The 26,495-nt window shown below is 47.2% G+C and overlaps 1 protein-coding gene across 1 annotated transcript in view; it reads left to right on the top strand.

Annotated features, from left to right (window-relative positions):
• The first annotated feature begins 4,168 nt into the window (after positions 1 to 4,168).
• The window catches only part of LOC129173037 (collagen alpha-1(XI) chain-like), a 46,311-nt gene continuing 23,984 nt past the window's right edge, over positions 4,169 to 26,495 (top strand). Inside the window, exons 1-24 of the mRNA XM_054763478.1 lie at positions 4,169 to 4,535; positions 11,616 to 11,777; positions 12,153 to 12,363; positions 12,482 to 12,644; positions 12,717 to 12,836; positions 16,565 to 17,530; positions 18,534 to 18,653; positions 21,158 to 21,370; positions 21,780 to 21,833; positions 23,607 to 23,648; positions 23,727 to 23,789; positions 23,860 to 23,934; positions 24,011 to 24,097; positions 24,397 to 24,453; positions 24,524 to 24,577; positions 24,658 to 24,711; positions 24,788 to 24,841; positions 24,913 to 24,966; positions 25,051 to 25,104; positions 25,249 to 25,293; positions 25,588 to 25,641; positions 25,740 to 25,784; positions 25,861 to 25,914; positions 26,007 to 26,051. Coding sequence (XP_054619453.1) covers positions 4,418 to 4,535; positions 11,616 to 11,777; positions 12,153 to 12,363; positions 12,482 to 12,644; positions 12,717 to 12,836; positions 16,565 to 17,530; positions 18,534 to 18,653; positions 21,158 to 21,370; positions 21,780 to 21,833; positions 23,607 to 23,648; positions 23,727 to 23,789; positions 23,860 to 23,934; positions 24,011 to 24,097; positions 24,397 to 24,453; positions 24,524 to 24,577; positions 24,658 to 24,711; positions 24,788 to 24,841; positions 24,913 to 24,966; positions 25,051 to 25,104; positions 25,249 to 25,293; positions 25,588 to 25,641; positions 25,740 to 25,784; positions 25,861 to 25,914; positions 26,007 to 26,051 — 2,964 coding nt within the window. The 5' untranslated portion in view covers positions 4,169 to 4,417. The remainder of the gene's footprint in view (positions 4,536 to 11,615; positions 11,778 to 12,152; positions 12,364 to 12,481; positions 12,645 to 12,716; positions 12,837 to 16,564; positions 17,531 to 18,533; positions 18,654 to 21,157; positions 21,371 to 21,779; positions 21,834 to 23,606; positions 23,649 to 23,726; positions 23,790 to 23,859; positions 23,935 to 24,010; positions 24,098 to 24,396; positions 24,454 to 24,523; positions 24,578 to 24,657; positions 24,712 to 24,787; positions 24,842 to 24,912; positions 24,967 to 25,050; positions 25,105 to 25,248; positions 25,294 to 25,587; positions 25,642 to 25,739; positions 25,785 to 25,860; positions 25,915 to 26,006; positions 26,052 to 26,495) is intronic.

The following is a 26,495-nucleotide window of genomic DNA, read 5'->3' as shown; positions in this document are numbered from 1 at the left end:
TACACTCTGGTTCTCCTGATAGTAGTGATGTGGTGGTAGTCATGTCATCATATTTCATTAGAACTAATCAACAGGTACAGTTGGTCAAATCCTAATTTGTTCCAGTCTTTCTTACCTCCAGGTGTGCACAAACTACACAAACTGCACAAAAGTAGATATTAAAAAAAATGATCGGGGTCATATTGGTCTAAACAAGCGGAAAGTTGTCAGTATCGGTTTGACAAAAAAGATATCCATCCATCCATTTTCTATGCCGCTTATCCTCACAAGGGTCGTGGGTATGCTGGAGCCTATCCCAGCTGACTTCGGGCGACAGGCGGGGTACACCCTGGACTGGTGTTCAATGGCAGGGCACATATAGACAAACACTCACATTCATACCTATGGATAATTTAGAGTCTCCAATGAAGCTAACATGCATGTTTTTGGAATGTGGGAGGAAACCGGAGTACCCGGAGAAAATCCACGCGCACACGGGGAGAACATGCAAACTCAAATCAGAAAATGTATTAATGAATTCAAATGATTGATTTGAAAAAATAATGTAGAAAAATGTAATGGCCTCTGTTTTGCAAGTTGTCAGCTGTGTTAAACTCCTCAGCTTGTCTTGACCTACACTGGATTGGTTTTAGCCTGTGTTAGCGAAAAATAGAGTCATCTTTTAGAGAAGAATGGCAAAGTGCCGCCCAGCCCCCCCACACTCACCAAGCCTTTCATTTGGTGGAAAAATGTTGTGTAGGAGAAGTGCCCAGTGCCACTTCCTGTCCACCTTCAAGGTCTGATCCAGCAGACTTCACAGGCCAGAAGCAAACATTCTGTCTCTGGACAAACTCCCCAAAATAAAACCAAGAGTGTGTTATTACCTTTACAGAGACAATGGAGTAGCCGAAGACATTTACAAGCTTTCAATGCAGCACACTTTTTGGGGGGGTTTGTTTTCGCTCGTAACAACATAAAAATTCATATTTTTCTTAGTAATACGTAGGTATGAAAACCAAACAAGCTTTTTTTATACATTCCTCAAAGATAATTGCTGGATGTCGCAGCCATGATGATAGTTTAGGAGTGCAGCTGCTCCTTCTCATTCGCCATCAAAGCTCCCCCCACTGTTTCACATCGGATGCCCATGGTATCTTTTCTTTCTTTCTTTTGGTAACTTTGTATGAGCACACTCAGCAAGAAAAGTGGTTTTATTTGATTCTACTTTTTATTGCAAGATTTCAAAATGTGATTGACTATTCACAGCCAAGATTGTAATCCTAATTCCAATCAGTGTTTGTTCTTTGGTGTTTTAGGGTGCCTTCAAACTTGTGTGACCAAAAATTTAAAGGGAAAGTTCACTTAAAAAAAAAAAAAAAGTGCACATCATTCGCAATTCTTTTGTGAGACATGGACGCATGTCTTTCTCTTTTCTGTGCATTCTAAAGATATAAAAAGAGATTAAAAAAAAGAGGCAGCTAAGAATGCATGTAATGGGACACACCTATTCCACCTAGAACACTCCATTTCCACAATGTGAGAATGCAAATTAACCAAGCTACAGCGACGTTGTTATTATTGTTATTAACATTGTTACGCCCAAGAGCTACATTGCTGGCGTAGTGATTCCTCGCCACACCACACCGGCTAGCTTGCCTCAGGCCACTAGCGAAAGGTAATCCTACATATCGGAGCTGTCGCCACTGCTGCTGTGTTGTTGTTTTTTTGGCGCTAGGTGTAGCATTCCCTTCTATGATGCTATGTGACATCAATGCAACCAGGAAGGAAGTTCCCAAAATATTGTAAGTATTGCATACTCTCATGAATGTACCAGTGAAGCCATCAGGCTTCTCAACGAAGCACTCACACACGCCGCACGCAACACACGCACACACTCATAGCACTTTATTTATTTATTTATTTGTATTAATGTCTCTTCTGTTGTTGTTGCTTAATTTATTGGTATTTATGTTTATGTTTCTTATGTTCTTATTCTTTCTTGTGTTTTCTTTCTTTTCTTGGGAGAATGAACAGAATAAGATTTTCATTGCATGGTATAACTGCTGTTTTACTGTGCACATGACAGTAAAACTCTCTTGAATCTTGAATCTCTTGTTACTACATGCTCTCAGAATGGATATAAAACCCTAAAACCTCGTTGGAGCTTTTTGGAGGTGTTTTAACGGTGGAATGGGTGTGTCCCATTACGTGCATTAATTTCCTACCTCTTTTTAGTTGTTTTTATGTCCAAATCTATCTGTGGCTATCCAAATTGATTTGTGGCGGTAAGGGAAACAATGCATTTATACAGAACAAGGTAGAAAAAGTCTGCTTTAACGGCCATAAAGTAACTCAAGTTAAACAAATATAAATAACTTTGCCTCTCTAAAGGAAAAGTGTACTTTTTTTGGAATTTTGCCCATTATCCACAATCTAGTAGCTAGTAGCTAGCTGGTGTGGTGTTGCGAGGTGTCACTACGCCAGTCACATGGTTCTGAGGCGCAACAATGTTAGTAACAATAATAATAACAATGTGGTTACTATTCAGCTCACTTTATGGAAATGGAGGTTTTTTTCAGAAGGCTTCATAGGCGGAATTGTTGCGTCCAATTACGTGCATTAATTACCTGCCTCTTTTTAGCTGTTTTTATATCCTTAGAAGGCACAAAAAAGAGAAGCGTGAGAGACGTGTGTTCATGTCTCACATAAGGATTGTGGATGATGAGCAAATTCCAAAAAAAAGTGCTTGATGGTCACTTTAGTGCGGTCAGGTTTGCGTTCACTTTTTGTCAGAGAAGCAAATAATGGAGTGTGAACGCACGCTCAGTCGTAATCACGAAAAATCCAGCATGTTAGACACGACAACACCTGCTCATTGAGTGCAATGTGCTCATCATGATGCTGCTGTGCTGCTTCTCCTCAAACAGGAAGTGAAGGTGATTTCATGACAGTGAAATCGAACGGCTGATGTGTCGCTGCGGATTGGAAAGGAAGTCATGTCACTAATGAGCACACACGTGACGATGACAATGATGATGATTTCATTACTACTATTATGTGTGACTGTTTCAATGCAGTATTGTCATTGTGATCACTATCATAGTTCATCATTTCATGACTACTGTTATGTGTGACTGTTTCAATGCAGTATTGTCATTGTGATCACTATCATAGTTCATCATTTCATGACTACTATTAAGTGTGACTGTTTCAATGCAGTATTGTCATTGTGATCACTATCATAGTTCATCATTTCATGACTACTATTAAGTGTGACTGTTTCAATGCAGTATTGTCATTGTGATCACTATCATAGTTCATCATTTCATGACTACTATTAAGTGTGACTGTTTCAATGCAGTATTGTCATTGTGATCACTATCATAGTTCATCATTTCATTACTACTATTATGTGTGATTGTCATTGACAGCGTTGTCATTGTGGTTGTTGATATTGTTTTGTCCTTTGTCCTTATGTCCTTGTTCGTCTTTATAGTCATCACAGACATTTATTTGCTGATGTCGTTCTGTATGTTTCTGTTGTTCTGTTCTTGTTGTCACAATTGTTGTTGCTGTTGTCCTTGTCTCTTGTCTCTCTTTTTTTTTTGTCCCCCTCTCATCCCCGCAGATCTACAATTAGATCTACAATTTTATTTTTAAAGGCTGGACAGGACAGGGTTAAAAAAAAAAAAAAAAAAAGATGATAATGATGAGGACGCTTTGATCTCACCGGAGACGGGGAAAACAACGGGGCCACGTGGAATGGGCCAATCAGTCCCAAGGCGACACCGGAGGGGGCGTGGCGTTATGCGCGGACAGAGCTCTGATTGGTCGGCCTGACGCTCACTCACATTCAGAGGAAGAACTTCTTTCTGACTTCTTTTTAATAATTTTTTGTTTAGTTTTTTTCCCAGCAGGAAGAAAAAGCACAGACAGGAAATAGGGAATAAGGTAATAATAAATTGCATCTTTTTATGTCTTTGTGCACCGTGCGTGCACTGTCATCATCCACTGAGGCTCCAACAGAGCGCACTTACGCACGCCTCCCCTCCTGCACCACACCCTCCCTCCCACACCCACTGCCTCCCTCTCTCTCTCCCCGTCCACGCACACATGCACACGCACACACATTCTCACTCTCGGTGGGAGAAAGTAAAGCGGAAAGTGAGGGAAGGGAGAGAGAGTGTGATCTTCCAGGCGTCTCTCCCCTCTTCGGCTGTCTCCATGGGGCTTTAGCGTCCCGCGAAAAGACATTTATCCCGCAAAGCCCCCTCTTTGGTGGCTCTCCCCCACCCCTCTCTCTCTCTCGCAAGGGAAGCCCGCCTTTTTTGTGTCTTGTCACCTCGCAGGAGGATCAGTCGGGTGCCTCTCGTCGGCTGGCTTTCTGGGTGGAGGACACCCTCGCACCCCCAGGCAGACCTACACCTACTGCATCACTATGGATTTTGGTGCTTGCCCCTTCCGGAAGAAACGGAGACCGTGGCGCGTGCACCTCTCCTCCATCGCCTTGGCAACAGTGGTGCTCGCCGTGTGCCACAGCACCTTGGCGCAGGCAGGTAAGACGTACTTCCATCCTCACTGGCGCGTAATTGACCTCCAAGCACGGCAGGAAAATGTGCGTGCCTTTTCCAGGAACTTCTTGCACTCTTTTCTTGAATGAGCTAAGAGGAAGGTGTCCGATAATGGAATGAAGTGATGCCAGTCATCGAGGGAGGTAATCACAATCATGAATGACTCTAATTGGTCCTCAAAGAGACGTCACGAGTTCATCCACAGGCAGGGAGCCCGGATGAGTTGAATGATAAATCAAATGAAATATAAATATAAATCTAATATCAAACCTAAATGTACTATCTTAGGTGTGTGTTGGCCGTGCGCGCGCGTGCGGCCGCACCCGGTCCAGCCTGAGCACCAGAGCACCCATTGGTGCCTCCTGGCGTGCTGGCCTCGTTCGGTCAGATGGAGTATAACACGTGGACGCGCATACACGCACTTGCAGGGCAGCAAAGACGCCTAATTTAGGACAATGTCCCCTTGTGACGTCGTTGCCCCCTCCCTGCCTCCCTCTGGTGTGTACTTTGGAGGTTGCAGCGTATGAATGCCTTCCTATGGGAGTGTGTGCGTGCGTGTGTGTGCTTGTGTTTACGCACGCTTCCGTGTGTGTGAATACACCTCTGTGCACCAGAAGACGTTTGTTTGATAATGGCAGAATAACTACGACCTGCACGCCCACCTCACACACACACCCACACACACACCTTTTTGTAAGCTACCTGTGCTGCGACGCGGGGCGGGAACGACCCTGCCCCAGTCAGTGCAGGAGCGACTTTCGGGAGGAGCGAGTTCAGATGAAATGCAGGAGGAGGAAGGCATGAAAGCCGGGTTTTGTTCAGAGGAGAAAGTACGTGTTTTCTTGACATGGATGTTCCTCAAGTCCACGTCTGAGCAGCAGAGGGCTCCTCAAAGGCGCTCTGTGTCTTCCCGGATAAATACAACATGGCCGCCCCTGAATGGAGCTTCTGTGAGCACCTAGTGGACCCCCTCGGCTGCTCATGTGACTGAGAAATTATGAAGGTTCTCCACGCACTGGCAAAAGTACCGTAGCATTAGCAGCCAGTGCTAACTAACCCAAGTACATTTAGGCCCCCGTCCCGTGCTGTAGGCACTGCAAAGCACCCCTTCGCGCTCCGCCCGCCCACTCGCTCGTGGCGGTTTTGCGCGCTATGCGTCTCTCCCGCGGGGATGGCGGCCGAGTGTGCCAGCGCCATAATGACAGGCCGCGGTCTGGTGGAGGATGCTATTCCTGCTCACTGTTATTTGGGAGTCGGTGCGGGAGGCCAGCTCTGCTTTTTCAAATAATGTCGGTGCACGTCATCTTCTTTCCAGACAGGGACACGCTGGTGCGCTCTGGAAATAAATGTTGACTTCAGCCGGTCGGGATCAGGATTCAGCAGGACGCTGCAGAACCGCCAAGGAACGGAAGCTGGTTGAATATGTATTTTAAGCACCTTCATAGCATTTTGTCACCAAGCAAAGGCTTTTAGTCAGAAGGTTTTGACCATGTCAGCTGCTGTTTTCGCCCGTTGCTGCAGCTTTTATTCCGCTTTTGACGAATCCCAGCGTTCAAGGAGAAGGTCTGATGGGAGCAGGGCCGCCCCTTCCTACTCGCTGTGGGGGAGCACATTCTCTGCAAATGCGCAAAGGATGCGCGTAGCCATCGTGAGGCAGGAGAGGGAAAAAAGAGAGACAAGTAGTCTGACACCAAGGGTGTCACGAGATCTCGCGAGATAAAAACGTGGCAAGATTTCTCGTTCGGAAAATAACATCTCGTGGGTACGAGGTACCTGGATGATAATGAATGAATTAATGACACAATAAATGAAAAAGAACTTGAGGATTTTGCCAGCCGTGTGCATGCGTGTCTGTTTTCCTCGTCTCCCGCCTCCAAACAGGCAGGACGAGAGTTCACTCTGTGCATTGGTGTCACACACCTTGGCGTGTTTGATCCGTAGAACAACAGCATGAATGGAGTGAACCCTTTTGTCAGCCATACGGTCTCTTTGCCTTGGTGGGTGGAGGCAGGGCCACTAGCCTACACACACAATGCGGAAGAGTGTAACGTAGTAGAAATTAAGTGAGTGGATTGCAATATGTTGTCATTTTTTGTTTCATTGTCATTTTTGGAAAAATAATGTTAAAATCTTGTCTCGTTCTCGTAGAACCAATCATGTTAGTCCCTGGTGGTGTAATGGTACAGCTGCTGCCTTTTGAGGCAGAGGCTGTGGGTTTGAGCCCAGCCCTTGACAAATTATTATTTTTCATAAAAATATATTTTTTAATGAACAGTTTGTTTCCTGTGTAGTCGTATCACTCCAAAATCTAACAAAATTGAAGTTCACGTCAAATAGTATAAAAATAACCTTTAATGGGTCAGTGGGGTCCGAGAGATGTGGTGGCCCCAATGTGATTTTTTTTTCCATGGGAACCAGAATTCCTGGCGGCGCCCCTGTCTGTGATTCGGTCACTGCTTAGTAGGGGGGTCACGAGATGAGACCAGATTTTAACGTTACTTTTACGAAAAGTACAATGATAAAAAATATGTCACAATATATTGCAATCTACTCATTTAATTTCTACGCTACACTCTTCTGCACTCTGTGTGTATGCCAGCGGCCCCACTTCCACCCATCGAGACAAAGAGACTGTATGACTGACAAAAGGGCTCACTCCATTCATGCCGTTGTTCTATGGAACAAATGTGCCAAGGCGCTGACAGCAATGCACAGAGTGAACTCTCTTCCTGCCTGCTTGGAGGAAAACAGACACGCATGCACATGGCAATATATTGATTGTCCAGTTCATTTTCATTTCTTGTGTGATTAATTAATTCATTCAGTATTTCCTTGTCACAATTCCATCTCACGAGATCTTGTGACACCCCTGCTGGTCACTGGTGGGGTTTTTTCATCCCTGTAGTTCCACCGTACACCACAGGGGGCAGCAGTGAGACATATGTCTGAAGAGCGAATTAGGAAGTTTTATTCTTTCAGCCGCTGTAAAAGTTGTTGGAATGTAAATTGACATTGAACAATAGAAAAGGAGGCGCTAACTTGTAGTCCAAGCTATAAAAACATGCCCGGGTCACATTTTTGTGTGTTTATGAGGGTGTTTTTTTGGTCTTAGCTTAAAGCACGTTGGCATGAATTGTTTGGCGTTGAAGCACACAATTGCCACCAAAGTGGGTCACTAAGGTTGCACAGTTTCTCCTCGGAGCTTTCAGTGGAATTATTTTCACTAAGAAACGCTTTCTGGGCTGTGGTCACGTTTGGTTTGTGTGTCCTGGTGCAGACCTGCAGGTTCCACTCAGGCGTTGCGGTGTTCGCATCCACCCTTCCTTCCAAAATGGGACTGCGGCCTCAAAGCTCTAAACCACACGACACACATACACACACACAGACACACACAGACACACACAGACACACACAGACACAGTGCGGCCGGTGCAGGACGTGACAGAAAGACCTTCGGCTCCCTGGCTTTGCCGAGACAGAGGAGCGTTACATTGAGGTGTCTTTTTATAAAGCTGCCAAAAGCGATCATAGACAATCACAGCAAAATCTGATTCTCTGGAATATTTCAAGTCTTCCTCCACACGACTGCTTGACACTCAATTTCTTATGGCGTTGTCAGCGTGGCGCCGTTGCGTGGAGACTCTCAGCTCCCAGCTAAGCATTCTTCTCGCTCAATTTTCATGCTTTTTGCGGGTCAGATTGCTGGTTATCTAAAACATCATGTGTTTTTTTTCCAAGCTCGTTTCCCGCCCCAAGTGTACATACAGTACGTCTGAACGTGAATTATAACCGGCACTTTATGGTCGCACTCATGTGGTCGCACACAGCCGCTTATTAAGGAGGAGATGCGAGGACTCGTGCCACAAAAAAGTCTTTGAGGCTGAACGTTTTTTTTCATATTTCAACGGCTTCTTGGGGGCCCAGCAACAAACCTTCATGTGCTCCTCCAGCCGGGCAGCCATCATCTACCCTCCTGAGATACCCGTTGCCCCCAAGTCTTCCAGACGTCTACGTGTTTGTGTGTGTGTGTGTGCATGTGTGTCGTCCTCTCTGACAATGCGGCGGTTGTACGGAGGTGAGAGGTGAGAGGTCAGCATGTCAGCTGGAGTGTGCGTCTGGTATTTGACACGGCAGTACCACTAGACGGAGGGGTGCGTGCACCCACACACTGTATATTCACTCACATCTTCTCCGTTTAAAGAGTATAATATTTTATCAAATAAAAGTAGGGGTGCACGATAATTATCGGGCCGATATGAGGGAATTACAACGTCCGATTCCATGGGGGCAACCACTGTTGAGCACACAAAAAACCTTATCAGCTACCTGAAACGCCAGCGCCGCGGCATTTGAAAAATGAAAAAGGTTTGCCAGAGACCTCCGTGGCGTCACACCAGCTGCTCGGAGCGTGTGTCTGAATACAGTGCACCTTGCTGGGCCACAGCAGGTGGCTCCTCCCCCTCTATACTCTGGTTCTCCTGACAGTAGTGATGTGGTGGTAGTAATGTCGTCATATTTCATTAGGACTAATCAACAAATCCTCATTTTTTCCAGACCTTCTTACCTCCAGGTTTGCACAAACCACACTTAAATCTAAATTTAAAACATAGATATAAAAAAAATCAAGTTATCCTTACCATATCAGCCTTTAGAAGCAGAGAGCTATTGTATCGGTTTGAAAAAAAAGGTATTGTACATCCCTAAGTAAAAGTATTAAAAGATAAATTCTTTTTCAGCTCCCTCTAGTGGTGATAACGTTAGCTGTTAACGTCGCCGAGTGTGGCATTTGGTGTGTTTGTGGGTCCGATAAACGTCACGCCAGAGTCTCTTTTCCGCAATCATGAAGCATAGTGGTAATAAAAGAGATTATTGTACTATTATCATACTGTATCATGTGTGCAGAACACAGGGGGCAATTTCATTTGGATCAAGTTCACACTTGGTGTGGTCAGGAAAGTACTCGACATCTCATCGTGGGCCAAAAATGGTATTGCTTTCTTTAATTTTGATCAAGTTATGCCCTTTTTTCCCCTCGTGGTCACTCAAAAACACTGTTTGGGTGTTGAATTTGTGCCGTTGCGGACGAATAAACGTATCACAAATGATAACCATTAAAATCTGTACTTTTCTTGAATGCTATGCTACGGTGTATCATAAAGCACTGGAAGATGCCTGGTGGGATACAGTGTGGTTTTCTATGCACTTTTAGGGTTTACAGACTCAAATGTGTTCAGCCAGTGATGTTTATCTGGCTAACAGAGGCCAAACTACTGTAAGCAGCCACAACGACTCTTAAGTGTGTGGGTGGGTGGACTCCTGCTTCCTGTCTAATTAGCCACGTGGTAATCGTCCATCTGCGAGCGCTTATGACACGGAGGACAGAAAGCAAAGGCTGTTGTCCGCTTTGGTCTTTGCATCCCAGGGCGGGCGTACCACGGCGTGTTGTTTTACCGGGCGTGATGGCGGTCCCGCAGGCAGGAAGGGCTTTTGCCGCACGTGAACAGAGCGGCGCATTGTATCGGCGCTGCAGGTGGCGGGGGTGCAGGCTGCAATCCGATCCTGTACCCTGCCATCACATACAGTAACACACACATTCCGTCTGATTGCTGCAGCGTTTGGAATGCGCACAAAGACTTTTTCAAGCACCTCAGATGATGTCATGTCTTTCAGGATGCTCGGACCTTTACTGTCCCTTTCTCTTTCCCCGGTGACGTCACCATGTGGACGCCGTGGCGTTCACTGTCTTATGTTACTTTCATCTGCGTACCTGCAGAAGAGTATCTTTGCTTAGCTCAACACTTTTACTTTTGGATGTGTTTTCCTCCTCTACCTTTTGAGTAGGTTCCTGCAGATGTGGCTTGCCGTGTGAACGTGGACATTGGGTGTTTGATGCTACAGTGTGTGTATGTGTCTGTGTGTGTGCAACAGTGCAACGCCTGTAGTCCCGTCAAGGGCCGCTTGTTTCAAACGGTGAACCACCGCGAGCAGAATCATCACACTGACTCTTACTGTACCTGCCACGCGCGTGACGCGCGGTGCACATCGCTTGGCCGGCGGCCCGGCCTCTCTGAATGCCGTCATTGTCCACCTGCCATCTAACCTGCTCCGGTGTCACGTCGGAGCCGGTGTAGCGTTTAAGATGACTGGCATGACGTGCTCGTTTGACCAGCAAGCTGATCTAAGGAGTTGTGCTGTCAAATGATTAACAAGTTTAATCAAATCACAGGATACAATTTCATATATATATATATATATATATATATATACACACTTCAACCCTGTTATTATTACCAGCCACGAAGAGTTGCGTTCAAAGCACGCACGCGTTCAAAGACATCATGTAATTTAAGCTGAATTCGCATGTTTTGAGTGTACAGTCGTCCCTCCCAATATCGTGGTTCGATTATCGATCCCTCGCTATATCGCAATTTCTCCACCCAAAAATTAATAAATGATCGCTGTTTTGTGGTCGACTATGGTCTATTATTAGTCAAAACATTTTGTAATACAAGTGATATGTAGTCGTCTGGTCACTAGGCGGCAGTAATGACACAAAACATTGAGCCATTACATTCCAGACATGAAGTCAGCCATGACATGTCGGACATGATAGAGTGAAAAAAAAGTTCTCCTCCCATCCCGAGTGGGAATGGTAAGTTTTTGTCTTCTTAAGGTTTGAAGAAATAAATTCAAGGCTAACTGGTTACCTCGCTAGCTTGATAGCTAGCGGCCGTCTGGAGTCCCTGCAGCATTAGAGCTGTGATGTAAACAATCAATAGCGGGAGTGTAACGGTGACTATAAGTGTGTTATTTCATGTCTACAGGGCTCTAATAATGTTAAAAGTCATAATCAGGTTTTGTGTGCTCTAACTACAAAAATATTCCATTTATTAACATTGAATCCTATATCGCCGGTCGGGTCTGGAACCGGTCAACGAGGGACGACTGTAGATGTATTTTCTGGGATTTCCGAGCATACTTAAATGCATCAAAATGTACTGCTATTAGGTCTGATTTTTGACAGACCTAATAATGAGATAATAATGAGACTGTCTGCCTCCTCAGACCCGGTGGACGTGCTGCGGGCTCTGCAGGTTCCCTCTCTGCCTGAGGGGGTGAAGAAAGTCCCGGGCTTCTGCACGTCCCGGCGCTTCAGCAGCCCCGACCACGCCTACCGCATCACCAAGAAGGCCCAGATCTCCGCCCCCACCAAGCAGCTCTTCTCAGGTAAGCCTCGCGTGGACGCCTCTCGCATTCATAATGAAAATCCCCTCGTGCTGCACCCTGCAATCATCATGTTTGTGCATGGGGTATAATTACGTAAGTGTTGTCTCGCACACATCTTGAGAAAAAACGTGAGCAGACAGAAGAGAAAGTAGCATTTTTGTGGCTTTTTGGCTGCGAGACCAACTGTGATTAACCTGTTTGAACCCACCCCCCGCCAGCTCCCATGATCCTTTGCTGCTTTCTGCCTTCTTCTTCTCCAGACTCTTTGTGTGTTGCTCTTTAAAATATGCTAATAATGCAGGTACAGTGGAGACATACAGCAATCGTCCGATTGTTTTTCCTCCATTTTGCACGTTCATGTATCTTGGTCTGCAGGTCGTTTCCCGGAGAACTTCTCCGTCATGGCTCTGGTGAAGGCGCATGCGGGTCTCCAGGCCTTCCTGCTGTCCATCTACAGCGAGCAGGGCGTCCAGCAGCTGGGCATCGAGCTCGGACGCTCACCCGTTTTCCTGTACGAGGACCAGAACAGCAAGCCCGCCCCTGAGGACTACCCACTCTTCAAAGGCGTCAACCTGGCTGACGGCAAGTCAGTAACCAGCGACCCACCTTAGCCGTGTTGTGTGGAATTTACTTCTTCTTCGTCTTGTTACTTGATGTTTTGTCCTGCATTTATTGGCCCCGTTGCTGTGTCCTCCCGCCTCCAGGTGGCATCGCATCGCCTTCTCGGTGTCCAAGAAGAACGTGACGCTGCTCCTGGACTGCAAGAAGAGGATGAGCCGCCCTCTACCCCGCGGCAACAATGCCGAGATCGACACCAACGGCATCACCGTGTTTGGCGCCCGTCTGCTGGATGAGGAGGTGTTCCAGGTGAGGTGCTCGCCTGGTCCGACCGGGTTCCCCGTGGAGCCGAGCTTTGACCTCTTTTGTCTTCCCGCTCAGGGTGACATTCAGCAGCTGCTGATCGCCTCCAATGCTCAGGCCGCCTACGACTTCTGTGAGCACTACAGCCCCGACTGCGACTCCGCCCCCAAGACCCAGGCCCAGGACCCCAACACATACGTGAGTAGCAGCACCACAACCGCATGTGTAACTTCAGGTCCGCCGTGCTCCAGAATGTCAAACATAGGTATCCTGAACAAGATCTGCGATGATCACTCTGAGTACTTTAGCTCCTCCTCCTCACAAGATGAAGGTCTGGGTCACAGCCCAGTTAGAGGGCTGTTCACTCCTTCCCTTTAGAGTCTTCATGAAACTCCACCTCGGGTTCTGACAGGTTTGCCATACCAACCCATACCCCTACCTTCCTCCGTCGTCGTCCGAGTGAACACTTCCAAGGCGCATCACGTGACGCGTTCTCAATTTGCCGCAGCAGGTTTTTTGGCTCGAGCGGACAGCTAGGGGAATGAGGATGATACGAGGCCAAAGTGGATTCCATCGGGAAAATGGCTGAAGGCGGAGCCTCTTTGCTTGCTGAGACTGGTTGTGCGCCACCTTACGCTTTTTCATCCCAGACAACAAAAACCCAAAGGACGCTTAATGGATGAATTAAGTCAGTGAGCCCTTTGTTTCTCTCGTCCATGGGAATCGTTTGCGTCTTTTTGTTCTTCCTCTTCTGCTGCTTCACCGTCACCTCACCCCAAATAGCCCCCACCATGCATTTTTACCACCCAGCCCCCCCAAGCTCCCCGCCCAGCAGTACTTTGATGATGAGTAGGACGGCCACGCATTGATTGGAGGAAGGGGAACGAGGGAGCGTGTTAGGAAGCGTTCAATATAGAAAATGTTTACAAAAGTGTGAGGTTAGCAGGCCAAGGTGCACACTTCATCATCATGCCGCCATTGCCCCCTTCCTCACTCCATGACACAGCGGTGTCCAAATTGTTTACAATATACAGAGGGCCAAAAAAAACAAGCTGTGGGGCAAAAATGGACCTGAGCCGCACTTTGGACACCCCTGCCGTAACACCACTCACCCAGCATCGTAACGTCACTGCTTGTTGTCGCATTGTTGTCAAAAGGTAGCGTCTGGGTGAGGCTGTGCCGCATCAAGTATTTCAAGTCGTGATGCACGATATCTTTTTTTTTCAAACCGACACCAATAACATTCTGCTTCTCAAGAACCAGTAGCGTTTTTGTATTTCTACTAGTAAAATCTAGATTTAACTGTATTTTGTGCACACCCGTGGATAAGAAGGACTGGAACAAATCAGGATTTGACCAACTGTTCTCATGAAATATGATGACATTAATACCACCACATCACGTCCATCAGGAGAACCAGAGTATACAGGGGGAGGAGCCACCTGGCGTGGTCCAGCAAGGTGCACTGTATTTGAGCTGCCGGTGTGACGCCGTGGACGTCTCCGGCAAACCTTTTGCACTTTTCAAACGCCACGGTGCTGGCATTTAAGGTGGCTGATAAGGTTTTTTGTGTGCTCCATGCTCCATGCAGCTCATGGAAAGTTACGACATGCCGTTAAAAAAGGAGTGCTTGATTTGCTCACCCACATAGTACGGGTAATCTCCCCTTATTGTAGCGTTTTTTTAAATTATTGGTTATCATTTACTGTATCGGTATGACTTCATAATTCCCTCACATCGGGCCGATAATTGTCGGGCCGATTATCGTGCACCTCCACTTTCAAGGATTCCAAAAAAAAAGTACAACTGATAGAATCTTCTCAATCGTTATCAATAGCAGCTCAGAGCATGAGCGGTTCTCGAGAAGGTAGGCTTCTCTTGCCTACTCCTTGCTGCCAGATAGCAGGCAGCGCTTCCTCTTACGCAGCATCCACCGCTGGGAGTGCTTCCTGCTTCCCAGCATGCCTTGCAGCGCTTGTTTTGTAAAAAGCTGCTGAAGTTATGTGTTTAGAGGTAACGCTATTCCCCGTAGTAGTAGGAGTTGCCCTGTGAGTGTTACCTTACCTCTTACGTGTTTGTGCTGTCCTTTTTGTGCTTGCACCGTGATTGTAGTTGGTGCTCTGTCGAGTGACACCCCTGTTCGTTTCCCTGTGTGACATGTTCAGAGCTTCTTTTTTTCCTTTAAGCTGTATATACAGGAAATGATATAAAATGCCCAGAATGCAAGTGCTGTAATAGTTCTGAACCTTGACGTCTAGAAGTTTGAGACCTTTGAGCTAAATGATGATTAGCTAGCATCGCACACTGCATGCATCCGAGCACACGAGCCGCCAAATGGTCAAGTTCCCTTCAGTCCACCAGGGTTCACAAACAGTAAAGAACAATGGAGGTCATCCAGCATTTTTTTTCCCCTTTCCCCCCTCCACCAATCGGTGGTCAGCCTCGGTGGTACGGTATTTGATAGCCTTTGTAACTTTTATACCATGGAAACACCCAAAATGTTGAACCACGCCAATCTGGACCCAACTGTACTGCTTTTTCACAAGTTCTTGGGTGTTTTGCATTTTCTTCATCATAATTGGACCACCATTAAAGGAAAGGTGCACCTTTTTGGGGAATTTTGCCCATCATCCACAAACCTTATGTGAGACATGAACACACATGTCTTTCTCTTTTCTGTGCGTTTTAAAGATCTAAAAACAGCTAAAAAGCGTCAGTCAAGAATGCATGTAATGGGACGCGCCAATTCCACCTATAAGGCCTTCTGAAAAAACCTTCAAAAAGCACCAGCAGTGCTCCATTTCCGTAATGTGAGCTGCATATTAACCAAGCTACAGCGACATTGTTATTATTATTGTTATTAACGCCCAAGAACTACGTTACTGGCGTAGTGACACCTCGCCACACCACACCAGCGAGCTACTGGCCGGCTAGCGACTAGCTTCACCACACACTCGCTCACAACACCTCAGGCCACTAGCCAAAGGTAATGCTACATACAGTATTGGAGCTGCCGCCACTGCTGCTGTGTTTTTGTTTTTCAGTTTGGAAAAGTTAATGTTAGCTGTAGCGCTCCTTTCTATGTTGCTATGTGAAATCACTGCACCCAGGCAGCAAGTTCCACTAGTGCTTAAAATGACCAAGATACTGTAAGTATGACATGTTATCATGAATGTACCTGTTACTACACGCTCACAGCAGGGATAGAAAACCACTAAACCTCCTTGGAGGATTTTGGAGGCGTTTTAATCGCGGGCTTTGTAGGCGGAATAGGCGTGTCCCATTATGTCCATTAATTAGCTGCCTCATTTTAGCTGTTTTTATATCTTTTACAATGCACGGAAAAGAAGAAAGTGTGTTCATGTCTCACATAAGGGTTGTAGATGATGGGCAAAATTCCCAAAAAGTGTCCCCTTTTCCAGCGTGTAGCTCCGCTCCAATATTTTGCGCCATTTTTTTGTTGATGTTGTTATCAGTGTGCGTGTTTCCATCATGTGTGATTTTGTGTGTGTGCGCATATGTTCATGTGTATGTGCCACGTGTGTGTTTTGTCCGTAACAGCCACGCCCTCAATGCCTCCGCCGAACAACCGGCTCGGTTCTGATCAGACCAACGAGGCCGCTTTGTTGTTTCATATTGAGAATGGCATTACTGGAGAGATCAGTCCCTGTGGTCAGTGACGTGAAATTTTGGTCTAATGGCCTCATGTGGTCCTGATTGGGTTGTAGGCCTCCACTGTATCCAGTAATGCCTGTGCAGTCTCAGTAAATCATCCAAGGCTTTGCCATCTTTATGTCATTGTTTCTCTTGTCTTTCTCTCTCCTTCTGTCCCCCCTCCCAACCCTGCGCACTACCTTCTTCTCACTCTTTGCCACCTCGCTCTCACACATCCAACACCTCAACCCAACAATCAACTCCGATATTAGAAGATGAATGGCAAAGCACCTCCCACCAAATCCACCCCCGTCAAAGCCAAGCCCACCCTGCCCAAGCCCGCCAAGGGCGGAACCTTCAAAGTCGTCAAGCCTCCGATGCCCAGCAAAGCCCCCAAGGCTTCCACAGCCAAGCCGTCCAAAGCCAAGCCCACTGCCGCCTCTGTCTTCTTGTCCAAGATCAAGACCACGTCAGCCGCGAAGCTGAAGACCACCACCGCCCCGGCTAAGAACGGCAAACCGGCTGCTGAGAAGAAGGCCGGTGGAAAAGCTGTTGTGGTAAAAACTGTTAAAAATGGTAAAGCTGCCGCTGAGGCCAAAGGGAATGGCGGCGGCAAGGCTGTGGTAGAGAAGAAGGCCTACAGTAACGTAAAGTCCTCAGCTGAGAAGAAAGCCGTCAGCAAGGCGGCGTCCAAGGTTTCAGGCCGAGCTGAGAACAAAGTCAGCAGTGAGGCTAAAGCTCATAGCAACAGCAAAGTTACTGTGGTAGAAAGGAAAGGTCAGTCGAAAACTGAAACCACTACGAAAGCAAAGACCGTCACTGTAAAAGTAGAGAAGACGACTATGAGCGCGGCGACGACCGCTTCCAAAGTAGAAGCTACCAAGGCTCCCAAGGCCACAAAAGCAGCAAAACCAGAACCAACCAAAGCAGCCAAAAGTGTGGTGGAAAAGGCTCAAGTGAAGTCAGAAGTCAAAGTCAAAACGGTGGTCTCCAAAGTGCCCCTCGTCAAGCCCACGGCGAGCAAAGCAGTGAAGACCTTGGTGGAGAAGCTGCCCTTCGCCAAGAAGGTACTCACGACGTCGGCTCCTGTCCGGCCCACTCCCCCAAGGCCCACCAAGTCCAAAGCTGCGCTGGACATTAACATCAAATCCCACCACAAGCCGTTCCCGCCTTTTGGCAAGACAGCGCTGAGCGGAACAGCTGTCCCCACCAAGAAATATGACAACGGTTACCAACAGGTACGACTCTGAGTTGGGTCGGAACGTTCGAAGTCGCATGTTCCATCCGTGCCATCCTGGGGTCAGGTTCTTACTTCCACCATGGCTTATCTTGGCTTTCTTCCGGTGGTGGACAGTCTGACCTTCAGGATGATCGTTGGCGCACAGCGAACGTCTCTGTTTCTATATCATATGATTGTCATCTCGCGGCCCTCCTGTCCATATGATATGACACCACGTGCACACTCACGCATGGCTAACTGTGCACTTTCCTTCACTTCACACACGCTTACCTTCAAGCTGCTCGAGCTGGACGTCAGATGAATGTGGCATGGATTGGGGCGGACACGAGACGAGCCGAGACGGCACAAATACTGTCGCACTCAACGCACACGCAGCGCAACACGAGCACGTTCTTGTTCGCCTCCTTGGAGAACCTGTGTTTTCTCCCTCACGCCTGTCTCATCACGTGAATCAAGCAGCCTCACAGAAAGCTGCGACTTCCTCCGTGAAGCCGACTTGATTAATTCCTTGCTAGTGAATTAACGGAGATCTCTTCTGTGAGGCTGTTTTTGTGCGGGGGGGGGGGGGGTGTTGGAGTTTTCTGGTTGTGTGCGCATCCGCCGACATCCCGAAGCATCCGGCTGCGATGTCTTCATCTGGAGGGATGGACGGCAGGCTCTCGTAGGCCAGCACCAGCTAGCAAACCCCGCCCACCAGCCTTGAACGTTGTTACGTCGATACAGCGAAAAGAAACCTCAGCCAAAGTCTCAGCGACTCCCTAAATCTCGCGCGCAGCGACATTTATAGTCGGTGAGTTGCTGAAAGCCCTGACGTTTCTTTTCCAAGATGTGCGTGAAAATGTGTGTTGCTGCTGAGGCAACCACAATGCTGTTGTGTGTTCGTGTCTCTTCTTTTAACTCATCATCACTCACAAGCAGACTTTGAACTAACCTGCGCTCTTCCGGTCAAATCTGCTTACTTCCTCCATGCTCCCCCCTTTTCTGTCGACCTGACCAATCAGGATGTAGACACTGAATATTCCGAGGCTGGCCACACCCCCACAGAGACCGATTATTTCTATGAGGAGACGCTGCCCCAGCCCGAGGGTGAGGTGATTGGACAAGAAGAGAGCCCTACGCAGGTAAAACAAAACACACTGAGACGACAGCATGCGTCCAGCGACAGCAGATAACCTTTACCCTGCTGCACGCTTTTCCTGAGTAGGATGAAGGTCCTCAATCAAATACAAGAGTGGCCCCAAACATCAAATATAACGAACAATGAAAGAATGTCCTGGTCACCAGAAGAGAGAGCTGGTCACATGACATGCCAAAAAGACTACTTTGACCATAAAGTCACCTTTCTGCCAAGCGGTCCAGTCCAGCAGGATCGGCTACGTACATAGATACAGTGACATCATAGCGTGGACGCACAATGTAAGGCGCCAATCACTTCCTCAAAGGTAGCTAGATAGACGAACAGCAAATAGTCAAACCTCGGATTATGTACGCCCAAGTTTTCATAGCATTCGCTTTTTGGCGATTTTTTTTGCTAAGCTTTTGTCTCGGTTTTTGTACAATGTTGCACTTGACAAACTTGTCCATTTGCCCTGTTCTGTATTGTTCCACAAAATCCACTGCCCAAACAAAGCCCCCTACACGTTTTTTATTCAGTGCGACTACTATATAACCCGCCATGGGGCCAAAGAAAGTTGCGAGTACCAGCAATTTGATAAAGAAGGTGAGAAACGCTATTGAATTTGATCTCCCCGGGATAATACGTTCCATCCATTCGTCATTTGTAGGGGTGTCATGAGACACTTACATCATGAGACGAGATGATAGACGAGATGGGGTCTACGAGGACAAAACGAAATTTTAACATTAAGAAAGTACAATGAAAAAATATATGACAATATAATGCAATCTACTAATTAAATTTTTACTACGCTACCATGCATTGGTCGTCACAAGGCTACACTCTTCTGCACTCTGTGTATATGTTAGCGGCCCCGTCTCCGCCCCCCGAGACAAAGAGACTGTATGACTGCCAAAATGCCGTTGTTCTATGGAACAAATGCGCCAGTTTAATTTAATTTATTGTGTGAATAATAAATGAATTTATTACCGTCCCAGGCCTAGCGCCCACCTGATGAGTTTTTTTCTGAACGAGAAATCGTGTCATGTTTTAATCTCGCGAGATCACGAGTGACACCCCTCGGCATTTATCATTATTTTGCATTGTTTTCTGCATGTAAAACTATAATTATTCACTACAAAATGTATTTTTTTTTGTATTTTGGAGTATCTGGAAAGTATCCTGTGAGAAAAATTGCCTCACTTTTTGTTGGTTTTGGTTATTCGTCTGGTATTTTGCAACGAATTAACGCTGAAAACCGACAGTAACGTCTTTGAATCGTCGTAATCGATTTCCAGAAGTGACCATTCTCTGTCCACCTCTCACTGCAGTGTGTCTAGCTCCGCCCCTTATGGACCCACCACAGGGGGTGGTACCTCAGCACAGAGGTGCCAAGAGTGTTAGCATATGTTATTTTGGTAGCGCACACGACCAAGCTACTGCCTGGCGGAAACATCATATTGTCGCACATTAAGAGCTTGTGAGGGGCGCCGCTTTTGACGTCACGTTGTTGGTCGCTAATGACAACCTACCCTGTTTATAGTGTAACCCCAGACAGAAGAAGCACAATCAGTGGAGTCCTAGCAGTGAACCATGAAATCCAAAGAGAATTACAGAGAAAGAGAGAAGCAATCTAAGTGTGGCGGTGAGCCCAGTCTTGTCGTTTAACCGCGTCCTTTCAGCCGTGTGACTCAAACTTCACAACAGTTTTGTCAGCCAAACAAACTTCCTTTCGAAGAACAACGCGTCGCGTTCGCATCCACTCGTGCACATGTGATTGTGGCGCCCTCCTTTTTCCTTAACAGCAAGACTCCGTTTGGTTCTCATCCAGGCCGTCTCGTCGGGATGAAACCAAACATCTTGTGACAAAAGGGGGCGTGAATGTGGCGCGTCGTTCTTTGACGGAAACTCACGGTGAACTTGAGAACACACCGCCAGAGACCCTCTACGCGGTCGGCACGTGTTTCTCACAGTTCGCTTGTTGTGCACACATATCCTGCGTCGTTGACTTTGTTTGGAACAAACTCAACTGAGCAGCAAGTATTCATGTCTACGGTGGGAGTGAGATGCTTGTTTTGAAATGAGACACTCAATCTGCAGAAAGCGATGACGTTTGGTGGTAAGTCACAACAGCAGCTGTCACCTGGTGGGCAAAAGTGTTTCCCTCAGCGATGTTTCCTTCCGTGAGCTTTCCACCTGTGCATCCAAGCGCATTTGGGGAAGCTCATTCATTCGCTCCCTGAAGCTGACACGCTTTGTTGGAAACACCGAGCTCAAGAGTAGATTTGCGGGGTAAAAGTGAAGGGTCTTCCAGGTGTCTTTTTGTGTGTGTGATCTGTCTTATTTGCACAAGGTAAGACTCATTTTTGCTCCTCTTTCACTCCCTTCTTGCACTAACTTTTCCTCACGACAAACACCCTTCCTCCTGGCGTCTGCCCTCGCTGGGTTCACCCTCCCCTGCCCCTCCATCTTCCCCTCCCACGCGGCGACAACACAAACCCAAACCAGCCCCAGGTGGAGCCGGTGTTGGTCGGGGAGGAGGTGGACTCCACCAAGGCTGGCGTCGACGGGGAGCCCTTCACCGAGGAGTACGTGACCGGCGACTTGGGCCTGAAGGAATACGACTATTCCTATCGGGACTACAGCGAGCCGCTACTTGAGGCCGCAGAGGTCGGAGGTGACATTGGCCCCGCCCTGTCCGCTGTGACAGACGAGGGAGGCGTAAGTCATTTTGCTTCAAAGGCAAAATTAAAAAAAAAAAAAATCAACAGATTTCAACCAACTGTGAATGGCAGGATTTACATTATTTGAAGTCATGTACAGTAACTACTTCTTGTCATGCTTCTCATTGGCTATTATAACATTTGCAAGGCCTCCATCACGTCGCTGGTTGAAATGCTTGGCAATGTGCGTGCGGTGCATGAAGAGGCATTACAGACGTTCCCGATGCTCTCTTCATGCTACCGCACCATGCCTTTTAAAGGCACAGAACGGTCGACCCCCGAGTGGAAGTTCCTTAATCAGCAGCAGGTTTTGGTGTGGTCTGCATGCGAGAGTGTGACACGGTGTGCGGCGCAGTGACATTCTGACTGTGGCGTGTTGTCCACCACTTGTGTGTGTTTCCCCTCAGGCGGCCTTCAGAGCTCAGAAGGGTGAGAAGGGAGAGCCCGCCGTCCTGGAGCCTGTGAGTGTAACCCCCCTCCCCATCTCCTTGTGTTCATTTCAATCAGCAGGTAGACATCATAAGGAATAGCGCCCACAAAGGTTGAGCTTTGCAACAATGGCAGCGTGGTAACCAAAAGATTTTAGATGTGTTAGATGTTAGACATTGAAAATGGACAGCTTTGTGCTTGACTTGAACTCATTAGCTATGGGCCGCATCAAGTATTTCACAAAAATAAAATAAAACATAAATATAACAGTTAGGGCTGTTCATCAGTGTTCATCAAGTTAATCACAGTTTTAAAATTAATTAATCATGATTAATCACCATTTGCAACTACGTGTGAAATAATAGGAGTGTAACGGTGAGTCTAGGTGTGTTATTTCATGTCTACAAGGCTCTAAATATGTTAAACCCCGTATTTAAAAAGTCATGCTCTGACTGCAAAAACATTCTATTTGTTATTGAATCCTATATTACGATAATTCATTTAACATGGTCGGGTCTGGAACTGCTATAAGCAAGGGATGACTGTTGATGTATTTTCTGGGATTTCCGAGCATACTTAAATGCATCAAATTGTACTTCTGCAGTAAGAGTAATGTTAGTGAGTGATAAGAATATCTACTTGTTGTTTTAGACACACTTACATGCATAATACCGATATTGTTTTGATTTTCGGAGTGTCCGTGAATGCATCTCACGGCCGTCCTGTGACAATGAGGAAGTGTCATTCCGAGGAGGACTAGCGACGTGTTTGTGAGTTGGAGATACATATAAGGTGTTGGAATTGCAGTGCTGTCGATGTGTTCAGGTCACAATAAAGTTATGAAAGAGCGTCAGACAGCAGAGAGGTGTGGCTTGACATGATGCACACTTTAACGTAATTAATCAAATAGATTAGTTACTGTCATTAACACGCTATTTTCTGAGAGCCCTAATAAAAATATGATACATTGTAGCGTCGCTGGGAGTGGCTAAAGTTGCTAAAGTTACATGTTTAGAGCTAACGGAGCTGTTTATTATTCCCCACAGTAGTAGCAGGTGTCGCGTGTGTTTACTTTCCTCTTACATGTTGCTGTCATTTTTTTTGTTTTTGCTCCTTGATTGTAGTTAGTGTTAGTGTTCGCCTATTCATTTTACAGTGTGACAAGCTCACTGCACGTTCAGCGTTGGCTATTGCTTGCCCAGTTAAAGAGCCACTTCCTTTAAGCAAGCTAAAGTGTCTGTGACCATCTCTTGTGGGACTGACGGGCCTTGCTAACGCTCAACTTTGATCGAGTCGAGTAGTAGCAAAATATGGTCGGGCCACGAGTTTGAGACCCCCACCCTACGTGACATACGGTATAGGAATCATTTTGGAGTGGTTGTCATGTGACTATTGTAGGATATGGCTTCTCCACAAACACACATGAAAGAGGAACGAGCTCATTTCCAAAAGCTTATGTTTGCCATTAAAGGTGATTTTAAAGCCATTGAACAATAATAATGCTTGCTTAGAGATATGCCAGATATTACAATTCAACTGTTCTTGTTATATTTCTTGAATTCATTCATATAAAGCAAGCTAGGGTGCAACATCACACATCTTTCACATGAGTTAGTAGTATTTTAGAAAAAAAACTGTGTGCCACATGGTGCGTGTGGTGGATCTACCATCATTTTCCTTTTAGCACAAATGGCTCATGGCTTCTTATGGGTTAAACCAAACATAAGAACCAAAGTCAACCACAGGACGTTTAAACCCCCAAAGGTATTTGATCTTTCTTTAATGGGACCCCTCCCATCTTGCAGGGCATGCTGATTGAGGGACCTCCTGGACCTGAAGGACCTGCTGTGAGTTAACGGCACGTTTCCTGTCACTGTCTTCCCAGAAAGTGTTTTGTTTCACAGGCACTATGTCTTCTCTGTCAGGGTCCCACCGGCCCCCCTGGTAGCTCCGGCCCTCCCGGTTCCGTCGGTGATCCCGGCGAGAGGGTGAGTCTGTGCACGGATACGCTGTGGCGCGCACGCACCGTGCTAACGAGCGTTCCCTCTCACATTGTAGGGCCCTCCCGGCAAGCCCGGTTTGCCTGGTGCCGACGGTGTGCCCGGACCTCCCGGATCCTCAGTGATGCTGCCTGTGAGACAACAAATGTCAATTTGGAGCTGCTTTAGTGAGCAAGTTAGCCCTCACGTTTCCCTTCTTTTCTTTGCAGTTCCGTTTCGGTCAGAGTGGCGGAGATAAGGGTCCCGTGGTGTCTGCGCAGGAAGCCCAAGCAGCCGCCATCTTGTCTCAGGCCAGAGTAAGTTACCATGCAGGATGCATAATCCCATACATGAACCAATCAGTGGGAGGTTGGACTATCTTAACAAGATATTTTGGACAAGCTAATGCTTCAAACTTTGTGGGAACACATTTCTGGGTCCACAGAAAGCAGAATGTAGAACACTTTGTCATCTTGTAGAAAGACTCCACATTTTTGTCACTTTTCACTACCTGCAGCTGTCCCAATACTTTTGATCATATAGTTCTCCCACTCATGTGGTTTCATCGATCTTCCGCAGTCAGCCCTTGTTATTAATGTCAATCTGTCTACTGTAGATGGCGCTGAAAGGACCTCCTGGACCAATGGGATTCACCGGACGTCCCGGACCACAGGTATGACCCCTGACCACCAGAGATCTTATTTGGTGTGATCCATGAGGTAACGCGAGTGCGTCTCTCTCAGGGAAACCCAGGCAGCCATGGTCTTAAAGGAGAAAGTGGAGATCCGGGTCCCCAGGTGAGAACCTCCTCTGATGAGCACACGGTGAGCTTCAAAGCTTTCCGGGTGGCGCTGTGAACCTGCTGTGTGTTCCTTAGGGGCCCAGGGGAACTCAGGGTCTGTTGGGACCACCCGGCAAAGCAGGAAGGAGAGTGAGTATTAAAAACGGCCTCGTTATCAAAGTCACCTGCTCGGCACCGCCCCCATTTAACCGCTCGTCTCTGACAGGGTCGTGCCGGAGCTGATGGAGCGAGGGGGATGCCTGGAGAACCCGGCACTAAGGTAACGTGCCGCAGCCTTCCATACTAACAGAATCAGCCCGGACTCTTAACGTCTGGGACGTGTCTCCTCAGGGTGACCGTGGCTTCGATGGTCTTCCTGGTTTGCCAGGGGACAAAGGACACAGGGTGAGGACGTAGCAAACAAGGCAACATTTTTTTCAACCATTGTTTTTTTTTTTGGTGTTTAATCCTTCATTCCTCCATCCATAGGGTGACACCGGACCCTTGGGGCCCCCCGGACCTCAAGGAGAGGACGGCGAGAGGGTAGAGAGACACTTCTCAAATGACTCAAATCAGTAGGGTTGACTTTTCAACCATGACGTCCTTTTTCTGTGTGTGTGTGTGTGTGTGTGGGGGGGGGGGGGGGGGCGCATGTGTGTTTGTGTGTGTGTGTGTGTGTCACCTCAGGGAGACGACGGTGAGGTCGGACCGAGGGGTCTTCCAGGTGAACCAGTGAGTGCTTCCATGACGACACAGTCAATCGTTGTCCTAACCATACAACGGACACTTGTAGACGACTTTAGGTGTTTAGGTGTTTCCTATTAGCGTAATCTGACATTTTCTTCCAGCAAGACATAAGCCTCGCATCATGAGTAGGGGGCGGGGTCAAGACGCCGGTGGTTCACACAAGAAGGATTCTTGTGCGAAGGCTGATTTTGGAGGCTGTAATTTGCGGTGCTGTTGGATCATGCAAGATTGTTGTTCCTGAGTGTGTCTTTTTTTTTTTTTTTTTTTTTTTGCATTTAGGGACCTCGTGGCTTGCTCGGCCCAAAAGGTCCTGCTGGAATTCCCGGACCCCCTGTGAGTCACAACAGTTTGTGTTTGAATTCAGTGTGGCGCCTCAGTGACCCGAGTTTGGGATTCAGTGTTGACTTTTCTCTCTCTTTCTCTTCTCTCAGGGTGTTCGAGGAAACGACGGACCCGTTGGTCCTAAGGGGAACCTGGTCAGTGTCTTGTCCTCTACTCACTTGATCCTGATGTTTTCCCCTCTTCAGCTGTCAACTCTTCTTCCCCTCTCAGGGTCCTCAAGGAGAGCCCGGACCTCCAGGTCAGCAGGGGACATCAGGAACTCAGGTGAGACACAGGACGCCGAGCTGTGCCTTTTTAGGTTCTAATTTTAGTTTTTTGGGTGTTTGACATTTGACATGTCTCTGTTTTTGCCACAGGGAATGCCGGGACCTCAGGGAGCCATGGGAGCCCCCGGAGAGAAGGTATATACAGGTTTTAATTTGGGCTGTCAAAGTTAACGCGTTATTAACAAGTTAACGGAAGTTTCCTTTAATGGCACTATTTTTTTTTTACGCACAATTAACATGCGCACGTCCTGTTAGACCCTCAGCCAACAACGTAGTTTGAGGAAGTAGTGGTGTGGAATAATGGATTCGATTTTATAGCGCTTTTCAAAGCACCCAAAGCGCTTCACAATGAAGTGTACCCATTATTCATTGACTCCTAAGTCACACACTGACGGTACTCTACATTTGTAGCCACAGCTGCCCTGGGGTAGTCTGGCAGAAACGTGGCTGCCAATTCGCGCCTACAGCCTCTCCAACCACCACCAAACATTGATTCGCATGCATACACCAGTGTGGGCAGCAGTGGCGGGAGCAAGGATCGAACCGCTGGTTTCTGGACGACCTGCTCTTCCTGCTGAG

The sequence above is a fragment of the Dunckerocampus dactyliophorus genome, chromosome 20, assembly GCF_027744805.1.
Source record: "Dunckerocampus dactyliophorus isolate RoL2022-P2 chromosome 20, RoL_Ddac_1.1, whole genome shotgun sequence".
In the NCBI taxonomy this organism is placed as follows: Eukaryota; Metazoa; Chordata; class Actinopteri; order Syngnathiformes; family Syngnathidae; genus Dunckerocampus; species Dunckerocampus dactyliophorus.
This window is presented reverse-complemented; position numbering and strand designations above follow the sequence as displayed.